This window comes from Pteronotus mesoamericanus, unplaced genomic scaffold (assembly GCF_021234165.1).
Source record: "Pteronotus mesoamericanus isolate MK-2021 breed Mesoamerican mustached bat unplaced genomic scaffold, CSHL_Meso_final contig_182, whole genome shotgun sequence".
NCBI lineage: Eukaryota > Metazoa > Chordata > Mammalia > Chiroptera > Mormoopidae > Pteronotus > Pteronotus mesoamericanus.
In genome coordinates this window covers 7,382,310-7,409,007 of record NW_026555078.1, presented here as the reverse complement: position 1 = coordinate 7,409,007, position 26,698 = coordinate 7,382,310, and the positions used below count along the sequence as shown (strand labels likewise).

The 26,698-nt window shown below is 35.0% G+C and overlaps 1 protein-coding gene across 5 annotated transcripts in view; it reads right to left on the bottom strand.

The window, feature by feature from the left end:
- EML5 (EMAP like 5) overlaps nt 1-26,698 on the bottom strand; it is a 110,358-nt gene that overhangs the window by 55,531 nt on the left and 28,129 nt on the right. For all 5 annotated transcript variants that reach the window (XM_054567172.1, XM_054567175.1, XM_054567171.1 and 2 more), the window contains exons 8-20: nt 23,948-24,085; nt 19,175-19,431; nt 17,887-18,099; nt 15,092-15,259; nt 14,354-14,460; nt 13,726-13,844; nt 11,756-11,942; nt 10,635-10,740; nt 8,951-9,044; nt 7,698-7,798; nt 3,034-3,236; nt 2,110-2,221; nt 161-288 (exon numbers count right to left, since the gene is read on the bottom strand). In XM_054567172.1, coding sequence (XP_054423147.1) covers nt 161-288; nt 2,110-2,221; nt 3,034-3,236; nt 7,698-7,798; nt 8,951-9,044; nt 10,635-10,740; nt 11,756-11,942; nt 13,726-13,844; nt 14,354-14,460; nt 15,092-15,259; nt 17,887-18,099; nt 19,175-19,431; nt 23,948-24,085 — 1,933 coding nt within the window. The remainder of the gene's footprint in view (nt 1-160; nt 289-2,109; nt 2,222-3,033; nt 3,237-7,697; nt 7,799-8,950; nt 9,045-10,634; nt 10,741-11,755; nt 11,943-13,725; nt 13,845-14,353; nt 14,461-15,091; nt 15,260-17,886; nt 18,100-19,174; nt 19,432-23,947; nt 24,086-26,698) is intronic.

Here is a 26,698-nt window from a genome sequence, read left to right as displayed (position 1 = left end):
GCATTTAGCTATACTAAAACTTACATTTTTTTGGTATTTAGTAACATTAACAAATATTTCCCTACTTAACATCATTTTTCACCACTATAAACTTTAGTTCTTATGTATTGAATCAACTGTATACAAAGGGAAAAAAAAGAATATTAACATTTGAAATTACCTGGACAAGAAGTGTTATCGGGCCACTTTTATCCACTTCTAGTATTTCACCATTCTTTGTGCCAACTAAAATATGACCATGTCCTAATGATATGGCACGTATAGATGGGTTATCTTCCAAGAGAAGACCTGGAATGTTAAATGGAGATGCTCTTCTAGGAATGCAGTTACTATAATACAAGGGTATATATATATGGCCAATGATGCTATTTTCACAACGAAAATCACACAAGGTTGCTTTCTCCTATATTTTAAGTATTCTAATAAATGCGATGCACTTTCCCCCATTCAATTTACTAATCTCAAAAGTACCACCTACATACAACTGTGTGATTCAGTATAATCCCAGATCCCCTACTATCATTCTGACCACTGTCTCTTTTCCTCATATTTGTACCTCTTTATCCACCTCCTGACCCTCTAAGAGCATGTACAATATTCTGGCTAATAATTTAAATTCAACTCAATTTAAGATTACTTCATTTGTGCCTACCATGTCCTAGGCAGGCTTCAGAAACATGCTGGTAAGCATGACAGAGCCAGCTCCTGCCCTCACAGAGCATGTAATGAGAAAAACGGACCCTGTTTGTATGAGAAACATATTGAAAAAGGAGCATACAGTAAGGGAATTTAACCTTTCCTTAGAAGGAGGGAAGGGAAAGGAATCATCCCAGAAGAAAAATGTTTGAAATTTGAAAAATATATGGTCAGGTAGCTAGAAGGGGTAAGACAGGAGAAAGAGAAAACTCTAGGCAAAAGGGCAGAAATCCCCCCTCTCCACAGGGGATGTGTCCCAAGATCCCCAGTGGATGTCTGCACAGTTTCAGAACTGTGCATAGTGCTATGTGTGCATAGTTCTGAACCCTGTATGTATTATATTTTTTCTTATACATACATACTTATGATAAAGTTTAATTCATAAATTAGGCAGAGTAAGAGATTAACAACAAGAGCTAATAATAAAATAGAACAATTATAACCATAAACTGTAATAAAAGTAATGTAAGTGTGGTCTCTTTCAAAATATCTTATTGTACTATACTCATCCTTCTTGTGATGTGAGATGTATAAAATGCCTTATTAAGTTAGGAATTTTCATTTTCTCAATGGAAGCACTTTATGGCTGCATTTTAGCATATCTGAATTGCCGGCATCACTGCTCTTGTGCTTTGAGGCCATTGTAAAGTAAAATAAGGGTTACTGAACACAAAAAGCTGTGAAACCACAACAGTGGATCTGATAACTGAGGAGGCTAAGTGACTAAAGGGCGGGGAGCATACACAGCACGGAAACACTGGACAAAGGGAAGATTCACATTCTAGGCAGGACAGAACATGACAGCATGAGATTTCACCGCGCTACTCAGGACAGCACGCAATTTAACTTAGGAATTGTTTATTTCTGAAATTTTCCACTTAATAATATTAAGACTGTGGTTCACCACATGCAAATGCAACTGAAAAATGGCTCAGGGAGTGGGTGGGAAGGGCAACTATTAAAATAGCATATAGAAAGGCCTAGAGGTGAGGGAGTGTGATTCACTGTCTTAATGAGCTGAGAGAAGGGTAAAGGAAAGAAAGGGCTGAAATGCTAGAAAGAAAGGGCCAATACAACACCACAGTGAAACAAAACACCAAGTTTGAAAACGAATTCCTAATTGGTAGTAAACGTGATATGCACATGGCAATCTTCTTTGGAAAATTATAAATGTTAAAAATTAACATTACTAATTTTGTTCTTGGTTAATATTTTACCATGTGTATAACAGAAAATAGATTTTGAAAGAACGGCAGTGATTCTAGCATTCAGTTAAGTGGCTTCTCCCATTTAACTCTGATGCCTGTTTAGTAAAGAAGAAAAAATATATTCCACTGGTTCCACCTCAGTGACCACATGTGTTAATGAGCCATTAATCTTTTCTCCTACCAAGTGAATTAAATATCAGATCACCTTTAGATCCCGGGGCCAAAGCAGCTCTTTTTATAGCATAGGTCTTGAGACATCTTTCAAAGGAGTCATCCCAAAGAGCTACCATACCATCTTTTCCTCCAGTAACAAATCCCTATAAAAGTAAAAGTTTTGAGTTAATAAAGATCTAAATATTTTTAAAATAATAAGCTTCTTTGTATTGAAAAATTCTAGGGGAAAGAACATTTATAGGCAAAAATTACTGCTTATAATGAATGAAATTAGTATAAGAATACATTGAATATTTTTAAACATCCATATGGAACTTGCAAAAATATTTACAGTGACACTAAACATTCTACTTTTAGGACAGGACTTTAATAACACAGTTTGATCCTGGTCAGGTAGCTCAGTTAGTTAGAGCATCATCTAAATACTCCAAGGTTGTAGGTTCAGTCCCTGGTCAGGGCACATTAAAAAAAATCAATCAATGAATGCATAAATAAGTGGAATAAATCAATGTTTCTCACTCTCTTTCAAGTCAATACATTTTTAAGAAGTTAAAAAATAAAAACTTTATAATATGGAAACATAAGGTAGCTCCACTACTTTCAGCAAGTTACATATATTCTCCTGGAGCCTTCATAACCCCACTTTTGAAAAGAAAGGATAATATCAATAGCTACCTCACAGAGCATGAGATAAAACATAAAGCACTTAAACAATTTTTGACACACAGTAAGTGGTTAACAAATATTAAACTTTTTGTTTTTTTAAACAGCAGACCTATCTTACTCTGGGTTCAGGAGTTTGAAAGAAAAATAAAACAAGGTCTGGAGAACTAGCTTCTTATTGAGTGGCTCAGCTAAACTGAATGCCAATGTTTCTGTACTTCTGAAAGTGCTCTACCCTCCATGATCAAATGATGAAATTCTGTTTAACTTAAATTATCTTTAGGTTACTTACTTTTTCCAATGCATGCATACTGAACACTGGCCCATCATGTGCTTTAACTGTTTTTACCAGAAAGACGTCTCTCCAGATATACACATCTCCTGTGGACGTTCCAGAAAAGGCCATCTCTTCGGTCCAGCCATACACCGCACACATCATTGTGTCATTTCTCCCCAGTGTGCCTACGTAGCCTTTTCTTCCAATCAATCCTCCCCCTGGTTCATAAAAAAATACTATGAAAGTACCACTTTCAAAATATATAAAATTATGAAGCAGTAATATTTCTTTTCTACTGTTGTTGTTTAAATAGAAAGACATGTAACACTAAGAAGAGTTAAGAAGAAAAACATGGTTTCTTAATGAGTGACTTGAGCAACACCTTGCCTGGCTGGTGCGGCCACACTTATGGTTGTTTGTTCTCAGGCCACAGCTTTTTAAATAAACAAATGCGTATATGTCTTGAAGCAGTTTTAAGCAGTCCTCAGCACTTCTGTTTTACAAAAATTTTATTATGACATATTTAAGAATACAAAAAAGTATTAAAAACAATACAAAGTACACCTATATATCCACTATTAACTTACATAAAACTGCTAAAACGACTGATCTGTGATACCAATCCCATCACCCACCTTCACCCCCTCCTATTCTGAATGTGTTGATTGTTCTCATGCATTCTTGATACATCTCTTACTGCTAATTTATGAACTACTAAGCGGTCTGTCATATTACTTTCCTTGTTTTAAAATCTTCTTTAAGTATTGCAACTTGCTTTTTTTCACTATTTGTTATGGATTTTTATACATGTTGATTTGTACCTCTAGAAAAACTGATTTTCTTAGCTATATAGCATTCCATTTTCCTATTAATAGGTACTTAAGTTGCTTCCAAGTTTTGCTATTGAAAACACTGCTGCTTTAATCATTCTCATAAAGGACTCTTCCATACAAGTGCAAATGACTCTCTAGGAATGCCTAGGAATGGCTTTGGGTATGTGCAAAAGGAACAGCATATAGATGAGAGGTATCATCGGTGGCCAAACTGTTCTCCAAAGTTGACACATTAACTTACAATCCCATTAATAGTAAAAGGAGTTCCTTTCTACCATTTAGGAACACTGGGTACTGTCAGACCGGAGATGTGAAATACCAACAGTTTCACTGTAGTTTTAATTTACATTTCTCTGGTTATTGATGAGATTTATTTTTTTCCTATTTTTATTGACCACTCATTCCCTGTTGATACCTTTTACCCATTTTTCCAACTGAACTCATTATTCGTTTATTCATGAAACACGAGTGCCAGGAACTATTCAAGGAACTAGGGGTACTGCTAGGAACAAAACAGACAACAAAATTCCCTGCTTTCGTGGAAGTTCCTGGTGAGAGAGAGTCAATAAATATAATGTAAATAAGTAAAAGGTACAGTATGTTAGATGCTACTGGGCGCCATGCAGAAAATGTAAGCATAAAATGCAGCTAAGAAATAGGAGGGGTCCCTTTTAAGTAAGTGGTTAAGAAAGGCCTCATTGAGAGGTGGTATCTGAAAGAAGGCCTGAAGGAGGCAGCAAGAGCACGTCATCCCAGAAGAGTGTTAGAGGCAGAGAGATCAGCAGGTGCAAAGGCCCCAACACAAGGATGTAACTAGGAACAACTAGGAGGCCAGTACAGAGAAGCAAACAAAGGAAGAAAGTCAGTAATGGGAGATGGGGACAGTGAGGCCCAATGCAGTATCACAGACCACTGTGAGAATTTAACTTTTATGGTACATGCGACGAAAAACACTTGGATGTGGAATGGCAGGATCTGGTATATCATTTATGAACAGGTTCATTCTAATTTCTGGATTGAGAGTAAACTGAAGAGCAGCAAGGATGAAAGTAGTTAGCAGGCTACTTCAATCATCTGAGCAAATGATAAAGGTAGCATAGACCAGGGCAGTAACATGAAGATGATGAAAAATGGTCATATTCCAAATGTATTCAGAAGACTGTCTTTTCTGAGCATGGCAGCCAGAGTCGTTAGTGAACCTGGAAGGGCAATTAAGTGGAGTGGTGAAGGAAAATAAAAACCAGATAGAGTTCTCTCAAGAGAAAGAAGGTGAACATAAATATCCAAGTGAAAGGGTAAACCACTGTTTGGAGGTGTTTTAATGCAGAGGTAGGAAAAGAAATTGATTACTGGAGGGTAGAGTTAAAAGATGCTTTCTTATTGAAGATGGAGAAGTAACATCACTCTTGTATGCCAAAGGGAGAGTCAGTAGAAGGGAAACTGATGATGCGGATGATGTAGGGAAGAAAGAGAAGGAGAGTGGGAGTGATGTCCTTGAGGAAGTGAGAGAAGGGTCTAGTGCAAATGTGGAGGGACTGGCCTTCACTAGAGCACAGACTATCCATCTAGAGCCAGACCCTGGGAAAACGATGGGCTGAGGGCCAGACTCTGCCACCACATATTGTTGTATGGTGCCCAGTGGAGGAGCTTTGCGCTGTGAACTGCAGAGGCCACACCTGTTTCCTTCTCTGTTCCCCGAGCCTGCCTCTCTGACTGGTGGCTGCCTACCAGCAGCTGCCCAGGGCTTGAGAACTTTGCTAATGGCAACTGCTGGGCATCTAACAGTGGAATCACAGTCCAGGAGTTGCCTTTCCTCCGGCCAGCTGCCCAAGTTTAGAAGGTAGGGCTCTACAGGAGGAGAAGGATACACTAGGATCTATGTGTCACTGGGGCTGAGCAAAGCTGACCATGGTCTCCCCACCCCAACCTGCCAGTCCCCTTCACCACAGCAGTTTGATCTTGGAAATAATGTCTCTAGCTAATGGCACTGGGTGCGAACTGGTAAGGCAGGGCAGGGGTTCTCTCACTCGTACTATAAATACTTACATAATATTCTTGCTTTTGGACCTGGAAAGTCTAAAATACGAGTATTTACTTTCTAGCCATTTACAGAAAGCAGATACCACTCATGTTTTAGATACTCATTAGTTGGGTTTTCTGATAAACACAGTACAACAAGGTCATGTCACTGTTGCCCTTGAAAAACTTTCAGTGGTTATGTCCCATCAGCCATGAAGAGTTTTCAAATTCCTTACAGGAGAGACTAATAATTCGTAACTTGGAATCCTCAAAGCCTACATTTGGAACAGGAGGTAAGACTCTCCCTCCCTTTTAGTCTCAGACTTGAGTCATCTTTAACTTAGTGTATATAAGCTATGCATTTACAGGTTTAAAGAGCATTTAACCTAATAAAGTGTTTACTTATTTCCCAGTTGGCTAGTAAACTCTGTGGATCAGAACCCGAAAAGTGAGGAAGGTTGAAATGCATACCAGTCCTTTTATGGTTCAGTTTCAGGTCTACTATGTTTTAATAAACTTAAGGAAAATAGTTAATCAATTGTAAATCTTGTCATTTTAAGGCTATTTACCTTCTTTAAGTTTCTTATTTTAAAAAATGTTATAGTTTTTTCAAGACAGAAATAATAAGCATTACTTGCTTGGTAATCACAATTCCAAGTGACTAAGATGCTCAAATTAAAAGTTTTGTTTAATTGTATAGGAATGAAATTACAAATGTGAAAATACTTGTCTTTACTTTATAAATGTGTATACAATATTATCTGGTGAATTTGTGATGAAGTATTAAGACCAAGTCTGGAAAATCATTTGTGTCCTATGTGGTTTACAATTCAAAAGTTAGTTAAACTTGAGAAATGCCTTCACAAAGACTATTCTTCTCTAATATATGTTTCACTTCTTCCTACAGTTATGTATTTTACCTGAAAGCTTTAAGAATACTGAGACTTTGATGTCAAATTGCTGGAATTTATAAGTATACTAATTATGTGGAAAAGAGACGTTTCCTTTTAATTATTTTTTAAAGATCTTATTTATTTTTACAGAGAGGGGAAAGGAGGGAGAAAGAGAGGGAGAGAAACATCGATGTGTGAGAGAAACATCTATTGGTTGCCTCTCTCAGACCCCCAACTGGGGATCCGGCCCGCAACCCAGGCAGGTGCCCAGACTGGGAATCGAACCGGCGACCTTTCCACCTGCAGGCTAGCACTCCAAGTCCACCAGGTCACATCAGCCAGGGCAAAAATTTTCATTTTAAAATGTGAACTTCTTCCACAGTTACTAACTTATAGTTAAAAATAACTAAAGTAATAAACATTCCATAGCGTATAAAATTTTTTTTAGAAAATGTCTTGAACAGAAAAAAGGAGTATGGACATCATTTGGTTAATTTCATAAGTTAAATCCTTTTGCAAATATGAACACTACATCAATGCAGCCAATAAATGATAAAATAAATCTTCTATTTGTTTAAAATGTACCAAGGCAATTGTGAATCCCTTTGAAAAAATTAACTTACTATTTTGAATAATTTTAGATTTTTATAAAAGATGCAAAGATAACACAGTGATCTCATACAGTACTCCTGACTCAATTTCTCCTAATGTTAACATCGTACATTTCAATAGATTATTTATCAAAACTAAGAAACAAATATGTAACCTTGATGTATTACTATTAACTGAACTCCAGACTTCAGATTTCACCTCTTTTGCCACTGTCTCTTTTCTGTTCCAGGATCCACTTTACAATATCACATTGTACGTAGCTAAATCACTTTGAAAAGTAATTTCTTAAGTTTCAAAAAGATAAAAAGAAGCACTTTCTTACCTGCTCTACGCCAAAATTTCATGTGTTTAATTCCAGCTGTAATTAACTTATCAGGCACACAGGGGTTCATCTTTACAACAAAAATCTTATCTTTACTTCCTCTGAAATGAATACCAAAATGTTTTAATTTTTTTTTAAAGATTTATTTTTAGAGGAGGGGGAGGGAGGGAAATAGAGAGGCAGAGAAACATCAACTGGTTGTGCCCCACATGCCCCCAACTGGGGAACTGCCCACAACCCAGGCATGAGCCCCAGCTGGGAATCAAACGCATCAGTGACCCTCTAGTTCACAGGCCAATGCTCAGTCCACTGAGCCACACCTGCCAGGGAAAGATGTTTTCATTCTTAAGCTAAATCTCTCCTGTAATAACCTTTTGCTTAATCTATACCCTACCTTGATTACCTCATACTGAATGCCTGACCCACTTGCCTCTCAGGTTTGGGTTATGTAATCATGCATTTGTACATTTGTTATTTTATTTTAATTTACTATTAACTCTTCTCAACAGAATCTTAAAGGATAGGAACAGTTAAAATTGAACTTCTTTTGCATGCTACTTATTGTACTTTGTACTATGCACAGAGAATGCTATTTGTGGCATGAATGAGTTAATTTTAAAAATACTTTAATATAATAGTTTAATAGAGCCTTTCCAAATACAAAGTAAACTCTCTTTGGGCATTGTTTATATACTCTGAACAAAAGCTTTTATCTATATTTTAAGTGCTTTAATGTCTCACTTTGAGGAAGTTAAAAAAATAATATGACATAACTATTTCCTACTTCAAAGAAACTGTTAATACTTTTATTATAAATAACACACGCTCACTGTAGGAAATTTAGAAAATAAAAAGTATAACAGAAATTTAAAAATCTACATGGCTTCTTTGTGACATGTATGTTTGAATGTACCTTTTTCACATAAATATATAATATGAACATTTTTTATCATGTTTTACAATACATATATAATAGCTTATCATACAGCTGAATTCTGCCTGTAAATGGATAATAACCATTTCCAATGTTATGTTGTGGTTAAATTAAAAAGTAATTCTCAAGGATTAAACCTAGAAATGAACCCTGAAATCATTTGTCTTTCTACCATGATTATATTACTTATTTAGTGACAAAAGTGGCAGCTATAGAAAAAGGTTATGTTTGCTTGATTTCTAAACTGTTTTAATTTTTTAAAATTTTAAGCCCAAAGTAATTTCAGTATATTGCAATGTGATAATAACTTTTCACCTACCTTGTTATTGAAAGTTTCTCTCCTTTCTTCCAGTCCCACAGCACAACAGTATGGCCATCATCTATTCCAACTGAAGCCAAACGTTTCCCGTCCGCTATGAAAATTAATCAGAGAGACATCCTGACCATTAACATTCAGAAGGTAAAAACCATTCAGTACCTATTATAAAATTCACAGCATGATATTTAAAATTTCATGAAATATTAAATGTTAGATATGTATACAGCTATAAAAAGAACCAGACTTTATAAGGGGAAGAGAATTGTTTCTCAGTGGATCTAAACATATCTGCTGACATTTTCTTTGACTTCATTTACCGTATCCATCAGGCTGAGTTAGGGGAAAGGAGGACGATCAGAAAAGTGGAAAAGAGAGATTTAAATAATGAAAAGAAAAAAATAAGAAAGAACAGATTTACTTCAATTAAATTCACCATAAGAAATCTATTGTGATATAAAAACTCATAGTGATTATGAAAAGTTAATCAAATGAAAAGGACGTAGGTTACCACCGCATATTGTCTTTAATGTGATTATTTTTAGAGGCCAGTTATTTTGTTACTATCATCAAGCAACAAGTAATGAACATGTTAGATCATGCTGACAAGTGTGCATGCATTTATCATCATTTGTGAAGGCTGAAACTAAATAAGAGGTTTGCCACTCTGCCATGCTTTTCGAAAACCCCAATCAGTTCATTTTCGCTACCAGTGGTATGTTTCTTGTTGACTCCTTTAGTTTGCCATTCATTCTGTTTCTTGAGTTTTAGCAGATCCTTGAATGTGTATATACATTTCCCCCCAAAATCTCTATGAATAATTCACTACCACTTCAGTCAGAGGAGCAGACAGCACAAACTTAATATAAAATTCTCTTTTAATGGTACTTCCTGTTCCTTGATCCACACCCCAGCTTTCACTGTGTATCTCTTTTTGTATTTTGATCTATCTGTAATTGTGAAACTTTTAAATGCACAGCAAAGGGCTAACATGATCTGAAATTATATAGATAAGACAGCTTGAAATTGTCACTTCATAGAAATGTTATAAAAGAAACATTTCAGGTCTCACCTCTTTCTTTCACTTTCACCCTTAAACAATTTTAAAGTTTACTCTGTGGCTTAAGACACAGTGATCGGAGTTTGCCCAAAGTGGGAGCTAAATACCACTTGTAGTAACTGAGAGGACTTTAGATTTTATGTAGACAAAATCTTTTATTTTAATAGAAACATATTTATGTTAATGGTATCAAAAACTACACTCATTGCCCTGACCAGTGTGGCTCAGCTGGTTGGAGCATCGTCCTGTAAACCAAAGGGTCGCAGGTTTGATCTCCAGTTAGGGCACATGCCTAGGTTGCAGGTTTGGTCCCCTGTTGGGGTGCATTCAGGGGGTAACCGTTTGATGTTTGTGTCACATCAATGTTTCTATTTCCTATCCTCTGTCTGCAAGCAATGGATATATCCTCGAGGATTAAAAATAAAAAAAAATAAAATGTATTTAAAAATGTACACGTATTAAATTACAATTATAAACTAACCAGAAAACCCACATTTACATAGTCCTAATTTGTTAGGCTAAGACATACGTACGTTTGACAAGTGTCGGCAACAGTGATCTAGACTAAAATGCTATGTATTGCCTCTGCATTTTGATCATTCTCACTGAGATTCAAAACAGCCTTACCTGAGAAGTCGACAGCACAGACACCACACTGGTGGTGGCCCTTTAATATAGACAACGGTTTAATGGTCTCTGTATCCCATATGTGAACTGAGGGATCCCTTCCTACCTAAAATAAGAATTATGAAAGTAATTTTATACAATTAAATCATTTATTTTTAATCTTTTAAAAGAAAATAAAACAGATTTTATAGCCTTTTTTTGTATTTGTTATAGACATTTATGAAATGAAAACTATAAAGCAGACTGTTCGACTCTCTTACATTTGTTGAAGGGCGAATGAAGCTAGGCTCACAGTATGCCTAGCGATGTCCTAGAACTATGTGACTCCTCAACTTTACCTTATACTTCATCAGTAAAGAGAATGCTTACCAACCTCCTATTATTGGCAGTATTCCTATGCTGGATATAATGAGCACTACGACACTGAGATAAATTTTGCAAACTCATTGGGAAAATATTTTTAAAGAACATGTGGAAGAAATCGTTTGTGTCCCTCTACTTGAGGTGACATGAGAATAAAATAATTACACATTAAGAAATTAGTCAAGTGCCTGGATACAGTAACAGTCTATAAACATCACCCCTTTCCATCCTTCTCTAGGACTATCCATACAGAGAGGTACCAGTTAAGGCTTTTCTCAGTGTTTTCTATCTCGTTATTGCTGCTCTGTATTTTGATCAACCTGAATAGGTTCCCTACCATGCTTGTAAAACAAAAAAAACAGTCTTTTTGTCATAGAACATCTGTCAGATAAGTTACTATATTATTTTAGATCACCTGAAACCATATTTCTAGTCTGTTTTCTATAATTTTTACTCACAAATTTTAAATAGTTAATATTATCCTCACAGAAAGAAGCCAGAGCTCTTTAGTGAAAAAGTCAAATTAAAATAATAATAATAATAATAACTCTAAGAAAAACTGTAGGAAAGAGCTGTGGTAAATTTTATTTTTAATATGAATATTAAATCCCACTCCAAAGAATTCTTTACTCTTTATCCCCTAGAATACAAAGTATGTGCATTGATTTTTATTGTTTAAATGGACTTATCTAACTTTAAAGCCAAACAAAGGTCTACCCTCTCTGGCCTGTTATAACATAGTTTTTCAAAGGACCTACCTGGCCTGTTGCCACATAGTCTTTCAAAGGATGAATAGCCAAGCAGAGAATATCATCATCATGACCCAGGTAAAAGCGTTGTGTGTTCTGTTGTCGATTATAAATGACACCCACTGCTGCCACATGGTACACAATTTCACCAATTTGAGTATAAAACAGATTACTTCGACAGTCATAACCTCTGTAACTAAATATAGAAAGCATATATAATATGAGCTTTGGTCTTTTATCTGATAAATATGGACTATATATGTGTGTGTACATGTGTGTGTACACCTTTGGGGTCATTCAATGTGTAGTTTTACCATATACTAAGCCATTTAAACAAAATACAAAATCTCAAATCACATAAGCTTTTATGAATTGTGTTCATTACAAATAGCTAAATCCACCCTGGCTGGTGTGGCTCAGTGGACTGAGTGCTGGCCTGCAAACCAGTTTGATTCGCAGTCAGGGCACATGTTTGGCTTGCAGACCAGGTCCCCAGTTGGGGGTTGTGCAAGAGACAAACACACATTGATGTTTCTCTTCCTCTCTTACCCTCTTCATTCCTGTCTAAAAAGAAATAAATAATCTTTGGAAAAAAATAGCTAAATCCAAGCTATACTATTGAATGAAAAAAACCAAGGTGCATATAAATGTATTTAGTACACTACTATTCACATATAAGTATGGTACTAAATCTGTACACTATAAAACAAAAATAGGTGCTTTTTATATGTGAAAGGGTACAGAAAAGAATAGATATTTGTATTTGTCTGTATATGCATAAGTATTTCTGGAAGTAACAGTGATTACCCTTGGTGCAGGGGAAATGATGGCTGGAGAGCAGAGGTGGTAACAGGGTTTCAAAGGGTGTCCTTTTATACACATTGCTGAACTATGAGAATATAAGATATAGTCCAAAAAAAGTGTAAACAATAATTTTAAAATATTATATTCTTCCAGAAGAAAGTAGCCAAATCTTCTAAAAATGATTATTACAATTCCATTTAGAGCAACCTTTCTTTGCACTTCAAAGAAAACAAATTCATATAACATAATTGCATAGAGATCAAAATAGTGTGGTACTGGCATAAAAACAGACACTTAGATCAATGGAACAGAACAGAGGCAAGAAATAAACTCACGTCTTTATAGTCAATATTTGACAGAGGAAGCAAGCACATAATATGGGCTAAATACACTTTATTCAATAAATGGTGTTGGGAAAAATTGGACAGATAATACAGAAAAATGAAACTAGACCACCTTCTTATGCCACAAGCAAGAATTAATTCAAAATGGATTAAAGACTTAAATGTTTGACCTGAAACAATTAAAATCCTAGAAAAAAAACCATAGGCAGTTAAAAAAATAAAACAAAACATAACTGCATAGAAATACTGCCTATTAACACAGGAGAAAAAAAATACTCTTGCTAAATAAATCCTTTCTGAAATTCTTGAAAGCTTATCAGTCAGGTAAGAAAATGATTACTGGGTGAGGAGAAAAAGGAGTCAGATTGGAGAAACTGTTGTTTCAGGGTGATATGGGAGAACTGTATTGCCAAATGTTCTAAGATGATCCAGAAACTGTATTTTATTGAAATTAAAATATGAAGGCAAAATGAATACACAATATCATTCTAAATTAGACATACTTATATTTACAGGAGATGATAAACTCTTACATTTTATGTATTCATTTATTTAAAGAGATCCAATTCTATAACTATAAAACTTTCATAAGACAAATTAATTTTTAATTTAATTAAGACCTATATAGTGCTTATTATGTACCAGACAATATTCTAAGTCACCACAACTATTTATTTACTCCTCATCCGAATGCTGTGAAGTAGATACTGTTATTTCCATTTACAGATGGGGAAACAGAGGCACTGAGAGGTTATGCGACTTGCTCAAAATCACACAGCTAATAAATGTAAGGCAAAATTCAAACATATAAATGAAAAAGTTATTTTATACCCATGAACAAAGTGTAATCGAATACTGTTTTCCGGAGCACGCTGTTTTCTTTTAGAAGTACCACTTTTTTGTTTCTCTTTGTATTGTTCTTTAAGCTGAGGTAGATCTTCTTTGTAAACCTTTAAATAATGTAGAAATATTTTTAGAATATATATTAACAACGTTTTCACTGATTCTTAATGTGACTTTCAGACATTGTGGTTACTAATGATCACTGAAGTCTTAACAACTGTCTTAAATAGGAAAGTATTTCATGAAATTTACTCCCTTGGAAAGAACAAACTAATTTAATTCACATTTACATTTCCTATGTCTCACACTGACAAATATGTATTTTGTGTTCCATGATATTTTTGTACTTCTTAACAGAATATTTTAAACAGAATAAATAGGAGTGTACTGTAACAAAAAGCTATAGGCAAATATACTACAGGCACACTTAATATATCAAGCACTTAGCTATCAAAGAACATTTCACAGAAGTGTACTTAACTTTTGAAGAAAGAAAACAGCCACATATTTCTTGGAAAATTAAAAACCACAAAAGATAATAGATGAGTAAATAGCAGAAGAAAGACGAAGAAACTAGATTTTTTTCAGGGAAAAATCACATGATAATAAAAATTACCTGCCGGCGGTAAGTGAGCTGTGTCTCTTGTTCAATTTCAGAATCCAGTTCTGGAACATCAGACAGATCTGAATCTGATTCATCGCTATTAGAGTCAACCAGGCTTTCTATGATTTTAAAATATGAAACATTATTTGTTTAAAGAAGATCCATTTTCAAAGCAGCACTGTAAAATTAATTATTAAGAGCTGACTGTGCCAACTGACATGGAGACAGGCCATAAAACAATCAAATGAAATTACCTAGTCAATTGCCACAGGTGTCAGTAAACTGCACTACCAATTATCTTCCTCTCCTCGCACTGCAAACTCAATAGCTCCTTTAAACCCCTTCACTGGCTCCCCAATGACCACTATATCAAATTTCAATGTCTGCACAAATATAAGTGAATATAACCTATAATCAACATGAAAAAAATAGCTAGAAAACATTATGATTAATAGATGAATTGACATATTTTTCTTTGTCAAAAAAACCCCCCCAAAACCCATATACACAACCTAGATACCCATCTCCCATCAAATACAGTAAATGTTTGTTCTGCTAATGTATATTCCATGCTCTGTGACATCTGCCTTTAAACATATAGACCTGACATTTTAATTTCAAATTTCCACTAATAAACTATACAGTTAACTTATGAGGCTAGATTACATTTCAACAGTAAAATTTTATTTTGGGGTTACTGAAGAGTTATTTGACAGAGAAATTATTTAGGGAACATGTACTACTACTCACCTTGGGGTGCTATGTGAAGAGCATCTTTCAGTTTTCTTTCAGGAATAAATTTCCACTGAAAGACAGAGTGATCTGCTCCACCAATAGAAATAACCCACTGATAATCATGTGACCATCTGACATTAGTTACATGAGCCGAATGACCAATATATTTTTTAAATTTGGCCCCTATAACAAAAAATATACCTTTAAATTCATTTAAAAAATGCCAACACACAAAAACACAACCTCAACAAACAAGTCCTATACATGAACCAATGCACCCTCCTTCCATTATCTCAATTATGATCAAAGGGAAAAAATGTTAATTCAAAAATTTGTTGGGATATTTGAATGAATGAGTCTACATCAAGGGATGTAAAATTTTGTTCCACTGATTCACAATATAATTTTCTAGGAACCACAAGGTTGTGAGGCCATGATCTTACTGCTTTGAAAAAAGCCTGAAGCCACAAGGGGATCAACTGATCTCTTATTAAGACATTTGAATGTTTTAATTTTGAGGTCTTTGGTCTTAGGTGACATTCAACCAGTCTATTCCACCCCGCACTAATCTCAATTCCAGGAGACACAGGATCCTTTTAAAACTTTAGTCATCGACAAAATACTAGCAAACTTAATACAACAACATATAAAAAGGATTACAGAACATGACCAAACAGGATTGTTGCCAGGAAAGCAATGGTTGATTCAACAGACAAAAATCAGTGTAATATGCCATATTAATCAAAATAAATATACCCAGTAGTTGTCTCAATGACTGTACTTTTTAGTCATTTTAAAATCTCTACATTTTGTATAACACATTTTATAAATGAGATAAAATTACCATGCAATAAAAGCAGTCTTTCCTGTTGCAAAAGACAAAAATTGTCAATAAAACCCATTCACTTGACTAAGAAAACTCAGAAAATGAAAGTACTTTTGTTTTTGCATAGAGGTCATTAGGTGAAACAGTGACAAGCAGTGTCCAAGATTAAAATCAAGATTAATCTTACTGAATCTCACAGCTTCTAACAGGGCAAGTCACAATAAAATTTGTTGTGCCTGGTGACTCCCATGTGCTGTCTACATACGTGGTGGGATCCAGAAATGGGGCACTTCAATCACTAGACACTTAGCTAGCCTTTAACACACCTCATAGGCTGGGATCAACAACGCGGCAGGGCCTGGAACTCACCAACAAGCACAACAGAAATAACCAGCTCCTGGGAAAACCGGGTCCTTGAGTTTGACATCAATGGATAGCTTATTCCAATAAACCTATTTCAGCTGTTTCCATAATCACCTTTTATTACACTGCATTTTACATCTGCCCAAAGCTTTTATCAACAACCAGATGAAAATTATTAGTGCATCTGACATAGATGTTGATGCTCTATGAATACACTCACTGAACCTAATGTAAAGTGCCATACAGGAAAGAGCTCTTTGAAAATTAAATCTCTGAAGAATCTCTGATTTCCCTGAGTAGCAAGTATGCTTTTTAAAAAATTAGCTGAAATTAAAATTATTTTGTGCCCTGCTTTATTTTATTTTTGGTTTCCAGGAAGCTCAGATTTGTTTGTGATGTTTGACTACTGCTGTTTCCTTTATCTAGTTTTAATAATATAGTCTTTCCCTTGGTACTAATTCTCTATTCCTGCAATTATTTTAGTACTTATGGACCTGTTATAAGCTAACTCAAATATTTTGTGGAACAACGCATGAAATAAATGACTAATACAGCACTTCATTTATTTCCCAGAACTAGGAACAGAATGATTAATATCATCATTTTAGAAGAGATCCAAGAAAAAGAGGTGATACATAAAATGTGTAGAAAAATAACTCCTGAAATCTAAAGAACAAAATAAACGAACAAACAAAACAGAAACAGACTCACAGATACTGAGATCAGACTGACGGTTGCCAGAGGGGAAGGAGTTCTGGGGCTGGGTGAAAACAGTGAAGGGATTAAGTGCAAATTGGCAGTCACAGAATAGCCAGAGGGATGTAAAGCTGAGCATAGGAAATATAGTCAGTAACACTATAATAACCATGGGTACTTGAAATGTCAGGGGGACCATTTGTAAAGCATATGATTGTCTAACCTATGCTGTACACCTGAAACTAATACAAAATAATATTAAATGTAAACTGTAATTGAAAATTTTTTAAATGACTCGATAAATACATAATGCCTTCAAAAGCTGGTTTTTTAAAAAAGAAAATAACCCCTTATATTTTCTTAAGCCACACTTAGAGAAAATAAACAAATGTCAAACATATGTTCAGAATTTAAGCAAAAATACAATTCTCACGTGAAAACCAGCAAATGAATAGATTCTAAAGTATGACCTGAACGTGTACAGCTCACTACTTCATCAGAATTATTGAGACATGAAAGAAATATCACTTAAAAGATGTATGTTCAATAAGTTAAATAATTAAAGATAACAAATCATAAGAAAAGTATTACTATCATTGTACAGTCTGACTATATGAAGCAATTCTAGAAGCGGGGAGAAAAATGATTCTTTAAGAAGAAAGAGGTAAAGTATTAGTCCATTCATAATTTATGAATTCAAAAACAATTTTCTAATAAAAAGTTCATGTCAAAAAGTAAATGTAACATGTGACAATACTTTTTTACTTAGCAAAATAAAAGTAGCTAATTCTGTTCATTTTGATGAAACTCTTCACCAAATAATCAGTACACATATTTTCAAAAATATAAAACCTTTTATTTATCTCAAGACTAATTTTTGCAAGAACTTAAGTCCCTTATAAATAGTACTTTGAAAAAAAAGTACCTTTTTTTAAACAAGGATATCGAAATAATTTTACAATTCCATAGTCATCAGCTGTAACTAAAACTTGGCCAATATAGTTTCCATCTACTGAATTTATATCATTGATATCTGAATACTTGGGCCAAATTCCATTTACTTCAAGGCCTGAAACACATGTCCATGAAGCCCAGTGAACACCTTTTATTTCTTCTTTATTTGTCACTTCTTTTCCTCCTAAAAATAAATCAGTCTTAATTTAATAAGTTATTTCATTTGATTTCTACTGAAGCATAAATTGTACTGCTAACATGGTAAACCCCCACATTTAAATAGTTTCCTACTCCAGTTAAAATAAAATACATGAATAGGTAGGTAAATATGGTAAGGAGGGAAGAAAATTAAATGCTAGAAATGTTTAAAAAGCCAAAATTATACTGATTCAGAGATACACACAGATTTGATTATGATGTAGTGTAGGAGGTTCACTATGTGGAAAATAAAACTGAACCCTATTAAAATCATACTACAGGTCAGTCACAACTGGGTAAGTTGGAAGAAAAGGTAAAAGCTGTAAGAAAGTGGCAAATTAAGTACTAAAAAGGAAACCTAAGTAGATACATGGTCAAGAAAAAGAAAACTTTTGAAAAGGACTGAGAAGGAAAGACAAGTGAGGAGTAATAAATTTACATTAAGTAGAAGAACTTGCAGACTGATTCAATCTTTATTACATACAAGTTGTTAATAAAATACTTTTAAGGAAATGCGTTAATTTAATTACGTATCTACTTTTATTAAATAAATTAGAAAACAGTGACTAAATTCACTAAGCATCATACTAAAGTACTAAGAATGTTTTACTGTTTTTATTCTTTTTAATTCTTTGATGAAAACTTTTTCAAATTTAATTTGTTAGCTGTACTATTAATATTTGCAAAGTTTATCTGAGGTAACCACAAAAACCCAAACAACTTATGGTTAGACATTTGTAGCAACTGTATTTAATTAGTTCCACCCATAAAAATGGCAGTTTTGACTAATACATACAAGGACTTTACCATATACTACTTATATGGTATGGAATTCAACATAAAGAAGGTTTTAGATCCTCAAAGCAAAGAAGTTTTAATTAAGAACTAAAAGGACTTCAGTATAAGAGGGCAGCCTTACAGAAAAGATCACAATGCCCAAAATATTAGCTCAGATCTTCACTGATTTCTTATTATCAAATGTAACTTACTTGGCTTCTGGTGAAATCCTAAAATATTTTATAGGCACTAAAAATTATAAATAATGTATTAGAAACTTTTACCTGGCATCCTATAAAAAAGTCTTCTACCATCTCCATCGTTTGTCTGTAGATACCTGCTGTCTGAGGACCAGTCCAGGTGAGTGATGAAACTAAGTGATCCCACACATTCCCCAATTTTTTTATAACGTTGAGCAACTCCATAAATATCAACTGAGCTGTCATTGCATCCAACAGCAAGGTAAGTTCCATCTGGTGAATATTTTATTTCATGAATTGCCTCCTTCCTGTCTTTAATATGTACAACTTCTGTCATATCTCTGTAAAGAAAAAAAAAAGAACTTATGAATAAGGTCACTACAGAATTAAATTTCATAATGTGTCTAAAATGACTGTGAGGCTGTATCGGGTATTTATAAATCATAAAACACATTTAATGAGACAAGTAGTATTAATTAAGGAATAATTATTTTGCTAAACAGAAATATATGAGTACAATATATGCTGGAAATAGGGGAAAATGCTAAATTCTAGTTCCTAAATTACTTCACGTAATTTAGAGATCCAGACTAAGATTGATGGAGCCATACAATATAGGAAATAAGTCACAAATACCAAATTTATGAAAAATGCTTCATTACTAACACCATGATTTTCAAGTAAGTATTTATAATGAGCCAAACATGCAAAATTACATTGAGGGGGAAAAAAAGGAAGAATTGATTTGTGCTATTTCAGTAACACATTTGAATATATATATTCGAACATAACTACTACTAGTTTTATTTCAGTCTGTTTGACTTTTTTTAAGAGAATGCAAATTCTTCCCAATTAGGCACATGTCTACAAGTGAATTTAAATATTTTTTCAATGATGCCTTGTAACTGAGTTTCCAAAATAACACAAGTATTGTAAACAGCCATAAAAATGTATACACTTAGTTTAACACCAGTGAGTTTCCAAAGTTGCAGAGTTGGTGGGGAGGGGGAGAAGGGGGAGAAGAGAGAGAGAAAAAGGGCAGGGTGAAATAAGAATTCCTATTTTCTATTAATGCCAGGGTCTTTTTTCCCCACATAAAGTTTGCATTACCAATGTGAAATGCACCAAGTAGATGATTTCAAAACAGAAGTGTGAGTGGACATTTTACAATTTTTAAAGTTTCTAAACAGACAACTGAAAGCAATCAACCTCAAATTTCTTCCAGTAACACTAAGTACCTACACTTTGTTTTATGCACATAAAATATAAACTCATCTTCTGTGACAAATGGATACAAAGTAATTATACTTTGTAACTGGCAAGATGCAGGTGAGTTCTCAAAAGATACATGTTAAGTTCCCTAGGAAATACTAAAGAATGGGTTAAAGACTAGATTAAAGGCAGGAACGGACAAGGAAGAGTGACATATATGTTAAGTATAAAATCTGAGGAGTTGGCTAAGTATAAAATAGGAAGGAAGGTTTTCCAGAAAGAAGACACAGCATGAGCAAAGTATGAAAGTATCGGCACATAGGACGACAGTATAACAGGGACACAAGAATAAATGAGAAAGGTAGCAATTGTTGCGGTTAAAGAGAGATCTGATATACTGTCAAGGGGTTTGGGCTCTACCATGGTGTTAATCATGAAGACAAGAGATGAAAACCAGCCCTTTATCTGGAGGAAGGATGAGATTATCCAGGGACAAAATTCAAAGTGGGGGAAAAAAAAAAAAAGCCGAAAGCCCAAAGACTGAGCCCAAAGACTTAGTGGGTAGACAGAAGATAATTAGCCTACAAAGAAAATGAAGTCAGAAAAGTAGGCTGAATAAACAAAGAGAATTAACACCCAAAGCCAAGAAAGAGAATGTTTTGAGAAGGAGCAAGTGGTTGGGAGACCGGGGTGGGGGGGTGGGGGGGGTTGTCAAATACTGCCTAGAATCAATTATAGATGAGAACTGAAAAATGTCTCCAGGCTTCAGTAACAGGGTACTATTAGTGAGGTTTTTTCAGTGAACAATGAAGGCAAAAGCTGTATGGGAATGGGGGTAGAAAGTTGACAATTGGAAGAAGAGAGAGAATAAATAAGGCGGTTTTTTGAGAATTTTACTGTGAAAGAGAGAAAATGTGATATAACTGGAGGAGGACTTAAACTTTAGGTAGGAATTTTAAAGTAAAACTTATTTGAACATATTTTTTGGGGGGAAGAGGGACAAAAAATTTGATGTCAAAAATAAGACATATACAGAGAGTTACTCATAAAATCAGGAAACAACTTTTGAAACTTATTCTCAAGAAAATGGGGTAAAATACATATAGGTTGAAATTTTTTTTTTATTGTGTGCAATTAGTTAGGGAAAACTATCCCAAATCCTTTTATATTTGATATAAGATGGTAATGAACTGTCAGGAAGAGACAAATGGCTAACCACTGGTAGAATCTAAAATGGCAAAGTTAATGTTTTCACAACTAGTCTACCCCATGCCCGGCAGGAAAACTTACTCCGTCTTCAGCATACTCCATGAACTGGCACTTCTCAATCTCTTGGAAGTCTCCCTAACTATTCAGGGGAATGAATCAATGCTTTTGAGGAGCTTGATGTTGATAACACAGTTTACCACAGAGTCAGTTTTGTGTGTGTGTCTTCTATTTTGAAAAATATTTGCAATCTTTCATTTCACTCCATGATATTAGTGTTCCTTTTAATATAAAATTAACATTTTTTTATCACAAGGCAAAGAGATGGTCTAGTAAGTTATGTGACTTTGCCCTGACACATCACCTTGTACTCCAATTTAAGAACCAGTGTGTTAAAATTCTCATTTATTTTATGTCCCTCCAATCATAACATAACCTCTCCTGTGAGGGTACTTTGGTACTGCTACACTTAAGAACCTGCTTTATGTTATAGAGAATATATACATGCAAACTAAGAAGAAATAGTGACCAGGTAACTTCAGAAGGATTGAGACTATTTTGAGTTAGAATTTTGTGCTTAAACTACAAATACATTTAACAGTCACAGCAACTATTCCAATAATCCTGTCAGCAATTTTGGACTAAGTTGCTAAAATACTGAATTATTAGCTATAATAACTTAGCCAATTTCTTGCAAACAATAATTAAAAAGGTAAGACTGGGAAAAAATAATAATTTTTAATGCAAAAAGCTATATGATAGGAACTCTAGTGTTTTCTATGCATACTAAATTCTTGGTTGCAGAACAACATAAATGTAGCTGATGCCACTAAATTATATACTTTTAAAAAATGGTTAAAATGGTAAATTTTATATTTTATCACAATAAAAATTAATTTAAGAGAAAAATCTCATCATATCCTACTCTAAAAGCTTGTCCCGGAAAGAGAAGTCAGCCTCTAAAGAAACTAAGAAGTACAAGAGTATATGGAGAACATGATGTATCTGAAAACACAAAAGATAAAGAACTTGAAATAAACAGGCTGGAGAGATGGGCACTATAGGCTACGTTAGTTAAGAATTATGAACTTTATCCTGAGAACAGTACAAAGCTTTTACCAGCTTTAGAAAAAAGAGGTAAGAAAATGAAAGTGTTTTAAAAAGCATCACCATAGCTGTAGAGTGAAAAAGGTTTTGAGAAAAGTAGACCAGGAGGTAAGAAGACCAGCTGAGATGCTACCCCATCAATCCAGTTAGGAGGTGGCAGAAGCCTACACAAGAGTGCAACTGTGAGTACAGAAGGAAGTAGATTAATTTCAAAGCAATTTATGAAGTAGATTCTTTAGAACTCTGATTAACTAGTACAAGGGAGGCAACATAAAGAAATGAATTAATGGTTTCTGGACTGGGCAATTGGGTGGATGGTCCTACCATTTGCTGAGCTAGAGAAGAAAGACTTCATAAATAATTATCCTTGTGAACACATGTGGATGTATACCATTTTTTTAAAAAATTTTTAACTGATTTGATAAAGAGAAACAGAGAGGATGGAGGGAGGGGAGGGACGGGTAGGGAGGGAAGGCAGGGAGAGAGAAAGAGAAAGAAACATCCACTAGTTGCTCCACTCATCCACGCATTCATTGGTTGACTACTGCATGTGCCCTCAATGGGGATGGAACACACAACCTTGGTGTAGCAGGACAATGCTCCAACCAACTGAGCCACCTGGCCAGCACTATAGCAAATTTTTTAATGGCTGTATAAAATTCAATTGACATATTATAATTCAACACTAGATGTTAATTTCTTTAACAAATTTTTAAAAATTTTGTAATGACCCAAACAAAGGAAGAGAGTAGGAATTTTTCTCAAAACATAAAGTTGCAAACAAAATCAATGACCCATTTTTAATGCCTCAATGTGCCCTGGCTGGTGTGGCTCAGAGGGTTGAGTGCCAGCCTGTGAACCAAAGGGTAGCTGGTTCAATTCCCAGTCAGGGCACATGCCTGGGTTGCGGGCCAGGTCCCCAGTAGGCGGCATGCGAGGACCAACCACACGTTGATGTTTCTCTACCTCTTTCTCTTTCCTTTCCCCTCTAAAAATAAAAATCAATCTTTAAGCCTCAAAACCTCCCTGCCCCAATCCCCTTCAATAGCAGAGGATCACTACTGAAAATCACTACCACCAAGGAAAAGTCAGGACCCAAATTTATAATTCATATTTTCGCCATTTATCTACTAAGCATTTTTAATCCATAAACCGAGGTTTCTGAGTTAATGTAATTTTCTGTTAAAGCCATTTTTATAAATATATTTCCATTATTTAATAAGAGTAATATATGAAATACATATTAATAAGGAAACAGGAAAAACAACAAACATTATATAATCTATCTCACTTAGAAAACTTACTGTTTCTGTTTCTACCCTAATGCCATACCTTACTCTAAGTACAGTGAGTGAGCCATCCTTCTTTCCAAGGGCAAGATGAATTCCATCTACATTTACAGCGGCACAACGAATTGGTTCTTCCATATTACACCTCGCTATTAATGCATGATCTACTAGGCTCCATATCCTGTAACATTTAATTAAAATAAAAGTGTAGTTATGTATACTTAAAAAAATGATAGACTCTGTGAAAAGATTTTGGTTAAAATAATAATCTCATTTTAAAATAAATCTAGATTTTTAACTATATACTTCATGGCAAGGAATTTTTTTTCTTTTAGTTTTTGAATTTAGAGAAAGAGAGAAAGGGGGAGAGAGAGAGAGGGAAAAAGAAGCCATCGCTTTGTTGTTCCACTTATTTATATATTCATTGGTTCTTTCTGGTATGTACCCTGACCAGGGATCGAACCTGCAACCTTGGCATGTATGCACAATGCTCTAACCAACTGAGCTACCTGGCCAGGGCCGAGTAATTCTATTTTTTCAAAGTTCTTTTTTAAATTTTAAAAAAGATTTTATTTATTTATTTAGAGAGAGAGGGGAAGGGAGGGAGAAAGAGAGGAAAAGAAACATTAATGTGTGGTTGCCTTTTGCACAACCCCCAACTGGGGACCTGGCCTACAACCCAGGCATGAGCCCTGACTGGGAGCTGAACTGGTGACCCTTTGGTTTCCAGGCCAGCATTCAATCCACTGAGCCACACCAGCCAGGGCAGGAATTCTTATCTATGAAAACAGAAATATTGTTCATGTTTCATACGACAAGGTTGATAGAACAATGTAACAACATTAATTTTTAATTCTTTCCTACAATTAATTTTAGATAGATGACTTCTACCCTGATCAAAAGGGAGCTCTAGATATAGCATAGTGGTGTATGGTCCTAGGTATATGTATACATATGTGGCATAGTATATAGCCTTTCAAATTAAAACTAAGCAAATTCAGAGTCTGTTTTAGACTCCAATGTTAAAAATTTACAAAAGGTAAAAACACCCATCGTTTGAAAATATTATACTTCCAAATAACCTAAAGGACAAAAACAAAATCTTAATGACAATTAGTATTTTGAAGTAAGCTATAACAAGACTGTTTCATATCAAAACTTCTGGGATATAGCTGAAATAATACTTAGGGGGAACTCTGCAGATATTCTAAAAACAAAGGTTACAACTTCATGAACTGATAAAGATCAATACAGCTACATAGATTCTCAAATGTTTTTATGGCACTATCTGTCTTTTTTTTGGTTCTTTTTTTTTTTTTAAAGCCCCTGCATTCTATGGCTCCCAGGAAGCATCAGAGAAGCAGAAATGCCGTTTCTGTACACTCTGCAAAGCAGCACCTGGAGGCACGCCACCGGTGCCCCAGCGGCTCCCCCAGCCCAGCCGTGACCACCCGGCCTCTGCCGCACCTGGGGGTTGAGACTGGCTGTAAGGCGCTGGTCTCCTTTGGTACAGCAGCACTGGCAAGTGAACGCAGATGCAAGAAGCCCCCATGACACGGCACAGCTGTGGCCCAAGTGGCCACGCAGGTAGCCACCCTGGCTCCAGGAGCCCGTGTGGCAGGGGCCTGGCAGCAGAGCCCCACAGCGCCACATCAAGAAAACGGCCTTTGGATAGAGGGAGACAAGCTTGAGTTTGATACTAACTGGGCAAGGAGGCTGGACCACATGGGTGGCCAGGCCTGCAGGTCACACTGCTCACTTCAGCAGACATGGCAAGGAAGGGGGAGCAGCACAGGGCAGGTGGCGGTGCAGCAGTGTCTTTCAAAAAAACAACAACACTATTCTCTATGTTGCTGTCTTATAGGACAAATGATTGTGTATATTGTTTTTATATCCATAAAAATTGGTTAAATTATTTTTAATCATTTCTGTGTCTTCCTTACAATGTTCTGCATACACAGTCATTAAAAACCTGCAAATGACAGTTTTTCTTCTCTTTCACTCTAAGTATCTATATATCTCTTTATATGTAAATATATACACATTATATCATATATAAATAGAATTTGGCCTTATTGTGCTGACAAAGACTTCTAGTCTAGAGCTGAATATAAGAGGGAAAAATATAATCGTAAAAGTAGAAATCATAGTCTTCTTCCTGATTTCAAGGGAAAATTTTTCATCTTTTAATATTACTATAAGATGGAAATATGATACTTACTGAAGACTTTCTATGCTCTAAAAGGGGTCAGCAAACCACAGCCTATGGGCCAACATGGGCCCACTGCCTGTTTTTGTACAGTATGCAAACTAAGAATGGTTTTTATATTTTTAAATGGTTGAAAAAATTAAAAGAATAACATTTTGACACGAATTTATGGAATTCAAATCTGTACTTCCAGTTTGATGGGCACACAGCCACACTTGTTTGTTTACATACTGTCAGTGGCTGCTTTTACACTATGGAGGCACAGCTGTGTCACTCACTGCAAAACAGATGGCAGTGTGTGACACTGGCATCACAACACATCGCTCCTTCAGCACACTAAATTGCAGTGGCACATTTATAACTTTATAGCATTTTGAGTGCCATCAGTATTATATAGTGACCTTTTATTAGTTTCTAATACATATCTATGTCAAAATGAGAAAAAAAAAGTGACCTTTGAATGTAGCATTTTTTTTATGGCACAGCAGAAGTGAATTATACAATTATTAAATTCGATGGTACAGCTTCATGTTTATTATGCAATGACATTATAGCTGTACTAAAAGAATACAAATATGTATTATT